The sequence below is a fragment of the Equus quagga genome, chromosome 14 (genome assembly GCF_021613505.1).
Source record: "Equus quagga isolate Etosha38 chromosome 14, UCLA_HA_Equagga_1.0, whole genome shotgun sequence".
Classification (NCBI taxonomy): domain Eukaryota; kingdom Metazoa; phylum Chordata; class Mammalia; order Perissodactyla; family Equidae; genus Equus; species Equus quagga.
The window spans coordinates 71,351,383-71,359,324 of record NC_060280.1 but is presented as its reverse complement, the minus strand read 5'-3'; the positions used below and the strand labels follow the sequence as shown (position 1 = coordinate 71,359,324).

Below are 7,942 nucleotides of genomic sequence, written 5' to 3'. Positions count from 1 at the left end.
CTAGGCAACAGCCCCTCCTGCTCTGGATCTCGATATCTTGTCTCCATCTGTGCCCCCAGGTGACCATGCCTGTCTTAGGTTGCCTCCCCCTGGAGGTATTACCTGTCATTGGCTGACCAGCCTTCTCACCTCTGGGTCACAGTTTGTTGGCAAGCCTTTTCCAGTGATTATTAACCCTTCCTGCATCAGGGGTGGCTACATAAAGAACAGTAGCCGATAAGGATCAAGAAACCATTTATTATTGCACCCAGAATTTGATTTCCCAATACAGAGCTTCTAGGTAATCTTGTTTGTCATATTCAGTCTAGATGGAAGGCCTCAGAAGGCCTCTTACTCCTCTCTTATATCCATATCTGAATCTCCAGATTTTAACATTCCCTGATTGGCTTTGTGATACAGGATGTTGAAGCAGTAGTAAGTGTGCTTAAGAGAACACATGACGAATAAGAGGAGCAGCTGTCCTGCACAGAGGCCCATGCTCACCCATCCCAAAGGAAATGTGTCCTAACCAGCATTCTGAATTCGACCAGTTGGTGCCGCATTCTCCTTGGGGAGGTAGAAGCATAAGGAAGATTGGAGGGAGGAAAATGAAGGCTAACTCCCATATTTCATGTTGTATATTTATGAAAACTATTCTCTTATCTGAGAAAAGTGCAGGGTACTGTTTGAGTGATTTGTTCTTCAAATACATCTAAAAAATTGAATAAATTGTTAATCTCCCAATCTAATAGGACTATTTTCTTTTACTTGTGACCCTTATAGTCTCTTGCAGCCATGTGTCTGTGCCACCTCAGGGCATCTCTCAGGGCTTGCTTCACCTTATCATTGCGGAGACTGAAGATGAACGAGTACAGTAGGGGTGTGATGATACAGCTCAGGACTGAGGCAGCTTTTTTGAGCAGCATGGACTGAGCCTCTGATAGACGGATATAGAGAAAAGTGGAGCTGCCATAGATGATGATCACCACTGTAAGATGTGAGGCACAAGTGGAGAATGCTTTCTTTCGCTCGGCAGCGGTGGGGGCCCTGAGAACAGTGGCAAGAATGCAGGCATAAGAGACTGAAGTTAGTGCCAGTGAGCCCAGTAACACTGACGTGGAGAGCACAAAAGCCACCAGCTCCAGCAGGTGAGTGTCCCCACAAGAGAGTCTCAGCAAAGGCCAACTGTCACAAAAGAAGTGGTCAATACCATTGGGGCCACAGAAAGGTAGGCTGGCCATTAGGATGGTGGGGCGAAGGATCCAAAGGAATCCAGCTAGCCAGGAGGCCAGCACTAGCTGGGATCAGATTTGACCATTCATCAGTGTCTCATAGCGTAGTGGCTGGCAGATTGCCAGGTAACGATCTAGAGCCATGATAGCTAAGAGAAAGAAATCGGTGGTGCCTAGGAGGAAGTAGAGGTAGGACTGGATGATGCAGCTGGCAAAGGAGATGGAGTGATCCCCTGTGAGGGTGATTACAAGCATCTTGGGAACCACAACAGACACAAGCAACAGCTCCAGGAAGGACACGTTCCACAGAAAGAAGTACATCTGTGTGTGCAGGCGTCGGTCCATCCAGCTGAGCCCAATAATTAGCAGGTTGCCTGTGGCTGTTACAACGTAGGTCACCATCAACCTGAGGAACAGCAAGAACTGCAGGATGTGGCTACTGGGGAAACCCAAAAGGACAAACTCTGTTACCTGAGTCCAGTTTTCAGGGCTCATCTCCTGTCATCTGTGGGGGAAATGAACTAGACCTTTGTAACTGGGTCCATAGCCAAATCCTCATTTAATCAACCAATAACATAGTATTGAGTACCTAGCATTTCCTTACATTCTGAGACTATATCAATCTGTCTTTGTGCCTGCAAGTGACTTACAGGGACAGAAACAATTATATCAGGCAGCATACCGATAATAACATGGATGATTTTGAACACTAATTATGTATTAGGAAATTTATATGTGCATCTCCTCTGGCAGCATTCCTTAAAGATAGGTATTATTGTTCTCATAAATAAGAAAAGGATGACTGAAGAAGCTTAAGGAATTATTCTATGATCAAATAGGAAGCAGGTGGTAGAGGCAGGACTTCATGCCAACTTCTTTGGCTGCAACGCATACATATTTCCACTGTTTCACTTATGCTGGGTACCACATGAGCAGTGTGGCCTTAGAAGAATTCAGAAGAGTGGAGGGGTCAGAGAAGACCTGGCTGAATAAATGCACCATGAACACAATCTTATCAGTATCAAGAACTCTTCTTTTAGTGTTGATGGTCCTTCTGTGTATTGGCTTAACATAAAATAAGAGAATAAAAATCTGGGCTTTCAGTACCTTTAGAGATTTCATTTTCCTTAGCCAGTCAGAGACCTACATGGAATTGAACTTTGCAAAGCCACAGTGTTGTCATAAGGTGTTTCTTGCGTTTTTTTTGTTTTTGGTTTTACCAACACTTCCTTCTATAGGTTACAAGAAATCTCTCTTCCTAATGTAACATTTATTAGCTGTCTCTCAACCTCAGCTCTGCCAACATTGTCATGGAGTGAGATGAGGAGGAAGAGGGAATGCTATCAAAGGAAATAGGATGTATCAACTTGACTCTTCAAGTTTTGCTTGAATTTGGAGATATGTTCATCTTGCCCTGGGAGCTTTTGCCATCTTGTAAAATTCATCTATACTTTTTGAAAGACGGATTTCACTAGACATCTTGGTTCCAGGATTCTTTTCTCACATCCTGTGCCAAATACTCAGTATTACATAGATCCTACCTGTCAATTAGGGAAAATGTTGGAAAATATTCTAAGACAAAAAGAATGCAAACTACCATCAAGATACTTTGTTTAATTGACAAGGAATGTAGTTTTGAGAGCTGTGGCAAAATTTAATCCAGGGTCATCTATTACTCCAGACTTCCTGCATTAGAGACGAGGAGCACAAATATTTTCTCAGTTCTGTCTGAATCCACCTTAATGAAGATTATGAGCTGAAGCAAGGGATCCTGGTTCCAAGGCTGAAGGAGAGAGGTACCCAGGGCATGTTCTGTTTAAGTGCATTTTGGTAGGAATAAGTCCTGGGATTTAAGTGGCTAGATAACAATAAAGCTTCATTCTGCTAGCCTAGAGCTTGTATCTCCAAAAATCAAAGAAAGACCTCAATAAAACCCAGAAAAGGATGCTAGAGCACTATTTTAGGATAACATAATCATTTCAGATAAGAAATATGTGTCAACTGTGGCTCTTTCCAAAGTGTCAGGTAAACACTATGATTAAAAACAGCTTATAAAGCCTAGCTGTCAAAAATTTAATGTTAGCTTTTAGCTACTGTTATAAATATACACACTAAAGTCGTTATTACACAGCATCCTATTGATTGTTAACCCGAATGACTACATATAAGTTCCTGAATAACTTCATCAGTTGGCTGGCTGGCTCTTTTTACCTCAGATAACAACAATATAATCCCAGCGTACATATGGTTAAAATTTTATCACTTTGAAGTTCAAAATAATCTTGTTGGTTGACCTAATCAATGTCTAGGAAGTCTTGCTTAAAGTCACGCAGTGAGAAATTGTTAGTGTTATTGTTGGAAATGGTTTCTTGTTCCCATCTGCTTTGCACTAAAAACACTGCTTGGCAAGGTGAGAATCAAGAAGGGAATTCGAGCTATGAGGGACACACACACATACACACATTTTTATTCAATCTACACAATGACTTAATTTACATAATCAAATAACTAGTATTATTATTATTCTCCTTACAATTAAGCAAATTGGAACACAGCAGGTTTAAGAGACCTCAGAGGTAGAGCTAAGACACACATTTAAACTTGTCAGACCTTGATGTCAAACCAAAGCACTAGTAAACATGGCTATTTGAACTTGAAACTTGAACCTGACAGGGGGAAAAAGGACAATGATTTGGAATGCAACAATCTAATAATGTCTCATAATAATAACAGCTTGCACTTATTGTGTAGTTACTATGTGTCAGGAACTTTCTACTCATTTCTTGTTAAATTTCTTAGCAACTATACAAGGTAACACTACCTTCATCCTAGAGGCAAAGGAATTAGAGTTAGAGAGATTAAAGACACATGTCAGGTGAGTGGTAGAATTAGGGATTAGAATTTAGAAAGTCCGACTTCAGAGCCTGCACTTTTAACTGCTAAGCCATGTCTTAAATGAGAAAGAGTTTGTGACTATAAATTTGATTTGATATCAACTTCTAATTGTTGCCTTGCTTCATTTGCTGGCTAATGATAGGAATTCTGCATGTGGAAATTAATTATTGTAATTTAAAACTTTGATCCTGAAAAAGTGAAAATATCCCTCAAGATGTGTGCTAGACTAGGCCTTATCCAACAGGCTTTCAACCCTTCCTCCAGAGCAATGGAAGGTAAGTATTCTGACCCCAGTCACCACTCCCCATACCCAAAAGATGGCCTCCCTTCCCTGAATACATCATAGAAACTCGTCCTCCCTGTCCTTCAAGTTCTATCACAGGCTGTGCTGCATCTACATCATGTAGAAAGTGATATAGTACTTTTTATACACAAGTACTTTCCTATTTTATCAATCCCAATAAGAACTCCCTCATGGCATTATACATTTGGGGTATTATCCTAAATCTGGATGGAATTATCAAAACCCTCCTATTTCCTTTCTGGAAGATGGGACCTTCCTGCCAAGACATATCATAAACTTGTACTTATCAGATCCTTTCACAATCCCTTCATCCACATGGGTCATTTGGTCTTGGAAATTTCTCCTGGGCCAACTGATGTATGTCCATGTGTATGTTTAGTCCTCCAAGCCCTGTTAACCTCTCACTCAGTGCTCCTCTCATGCTTCCCTGGGCCAAAGCCTTCTTAGCCTACTGGGAACATATTTGCTTGGTTTGTTTCTCTTTTCCACTCTTTAGATATACTACTAGCATCTCGAGATTTGAATAAATTTTGCTCCTTATTAATCAAGGGTAAACCCAGGCTTATTTAATTATTTCCAAAGAGCATGGAAAACCTGCAACAGAATCATCTAGTTTGTTTCTTTAAAATGCTGATTTCTAGACTCTACCTGTAAAACTGCAATCATTCTCTGGGATTATGGCCCAGGAACAAAGATTTTTAACAATTTCTTTGGGTTATTCTTAATAACATTAAAGTTTGAGAAATACTGGGTTTAGAAAGTAAGAAGAGTGTTAGACAGGTTTGAATGTGATTAGGGAAAATGTCAGAGGTGTAGATAGGGGTAAGTTGTAGGTAGGATATAGAAGAGCCTAGAAATGGGAGGCTTAGTTTTATAAACTAAAAACATTGCCAGAAAGGAAACTAAACTAAAAACTGAAAACATCTAAGGTGGTGGTAGAGCTAACTTTACAGATGACCCAGGGCAGCAATAAATCTAGGCTTCTGAATGCTCACAACATTCCGATGGCTCTCTCATGCTCCAATATGAGCATGGATGTGGAGAGATTATTCTTTTCAGATGTGGGCTAAGTACCCCCATACAGGAGACATTAGATATAATCATGAACACTTTGTACCGAGTATTCTACCAGGTGCTGGAGATACAGTGTTGAATAAGATGATGAAGAGCACATAGTGTAGTAGGGGTTAGATATATGCAATTCATAAATTCCGCTAGAATTCACTTAAGGCCATGATAAAAGTAAAATCAAAGTCTTATGGGGTCAGAGAAGAGAAAGGTACACGTTTTGTTTTGGGGCATCATGGAACATTTCATAAAGTTATGAACATTTAACTGAGTATTTAAGAATAATTTTTTCCAGATCAAGAAGGAATATGAGTCTTTTAAATTTAAAGTGACCTAAAGTACCAAAACTTTTGGGTTTTTTAATAGGAAAATGAGATTATAAAGATTAAAGATTAATAATATCATTCAGTCTTGATTATCAAACTGCTCTTTAAAACACACTCATAGTTATTATAAAAGCATATTTCACTTTAAAGATAGAAAGACCAGAGCATACTATTTGTTGAGTGAAAGAATGATTTAAACCTAATGGACTTAAAGGTTCATAGGAATATAAGCTGACTTAACTCTGGAGAGAGAAGAAATTTAAACTTTATCTTTGGATCCTTCCCATCTCTGCTAGCAGAGCCATAATACACCTATTATATGGTATTCTTACTTTTTTAATTGTCACATAATCTTATTAATGTTAATTTTTAAGAGAAGTGAATATTTTTGAGTTATTTTCTTCTTATTAGAAATAATTAGTTCTTAAAGGCTTTAAGATATAATGGCTAGCACAATAATTGCGGAATGAACATTGCCCTGAAATTGTGCTATTTTGGGCAGAGTACTTTGTCTTGTGTCTCCCAAATACAAGAGGTTAACAATACTCTTCTATACACAAAACTTGATCTCTATATGAAACGTCAGTGAGAAGTGTAAGGATAAAGTTTCCCAAAAGCTGAGGGCTTAATATTTCAGGCCTTAATAAAGGAGGAAGTTAGTTTCATTATCTGGCTATGCAAAACATGAAAATCAGAGCTTCCTATAGTGCAATACCGCATTGTATTGGCTCAAGTGTTGATCTATGTATATGGAATTAAACAGGAGGAACGATAACCCTCCAGTCCTATCCTCCCTCAGAAAAATAGAAGTTGCATTAGTGTCTACAGTGAAATGTACTGTATTTTTCAGTACTCCAAATCTATATGCCTTAAAACATGTATAAACAAAAATTAATTCCAAGTCTAGTTCTAAGTCAGGAGTAAGAATAAATTTTGAATATACAAAGTTTTCTGAGATAGGAGACTGATATAAGTTGGCTCTTGTACCTGTTCCAATACTGCATTTATTCAGCTTATTCCCCTGCCCAGTTTGAAGAAAGTGCACTCAGAGGACCAATATGGCTCCTGTTTATGGTCAATGGAGCACACAGAAGCCTTCTTGCATCAATAGGTCTTTTGGTTTCAAGTAATACCAAGCAAAATCCCCTTGCAGTGCTGAAAAAGAAGGTCCTATAACTTTGCATGATTACTTCTTCCCACACCCAATCAATTAAAATTTGCTTTAACTTGTTTTGAACCTGCTTTGAAATCCCAAAGAGGAACAACTTCCCTCCAACTTTACTAAAAATAAACAATGCAATTAGTCCTTTGAGGCTACAGGGGGTGAGTTGTTTGAGATTTGTCAGAGAATGGCAGCCATAGTTCTTTACCCAAAAGGTAGAGCTATCTCTTAAGTACAGGGTGAAGGATAATGTGCTACTGCATTCAAACTTTGGGAAATTCTCTGAAACTAGGTAATGACTCAGTGAGACCTAGGGTATCTTGACAAAGTAATGAAATTATAAATTTAAATATATATATATATATATATATATATATATAGGTAATCAGTACTAGTAACAAAACAAGCCCTATTTTCAATAAATACTGGATGTTGAGTCCCACAGTAGTTGTGGCATATATTAGTTACACGAACTTGAGTATGTTTGTTAAATTCTCTGAGTTTCAGTTTCATCATCTGCAAAAGGGATTTCACAGAATTTTCAAAAGAGTGGATCGTGTATAATTTGCACTAAGGTGATCAATGGAGATTAGCAAAATCATTTGAATCTTGCTCATCCTCAAGTAGATAAAAATTCTCTTCTCATTTACATCAATTCTGTAAGTTCAAGTATCCAATATCCTCTGTCTATTCTACCCTTCATCACCCCAATAAATGTTGAACTTGAAGCTCGTCAAAACAATACTACAACCTGACAAAAGCTTGCATCTTTCTAGGTGCAGTTCTACTGAAATATTTTGCACATTCTGGAGCATGAAGTGAATTGTGACTAGTATTGGCTTAACAGAGATTCAATAAAATCTAAAGGACATATTTAAAAGTTCTACTCATAGTTGTCTCATCTCGGTTAGAATTCAGAATATAAAGTCATGTCAAACTATGTATTAGTGATTTTTATTTGTAGTAAATTATGATT

At 38.4% G+C, this 7,942-nt stretch overlaps 1 protein-coding gene across 1 annotated transcript; it reads right to left on the bottom strand.

Moving 5' to 3' along the window:
- Positions 1-743: 743 nt before the first annotated feature.
- Positions 744-1,706, bottom strand: LOC124252064 (olfactory receptor 6T1-like). Its single transcript, XM_046685158.1, is given in 1 exon segment — positions 744-1,706. A coding segment is annotated over 1 exon segment (963 nt).
- Between the last annotated feature and the right edge of the window lie 6,236 nt (positions 1,707-7,942).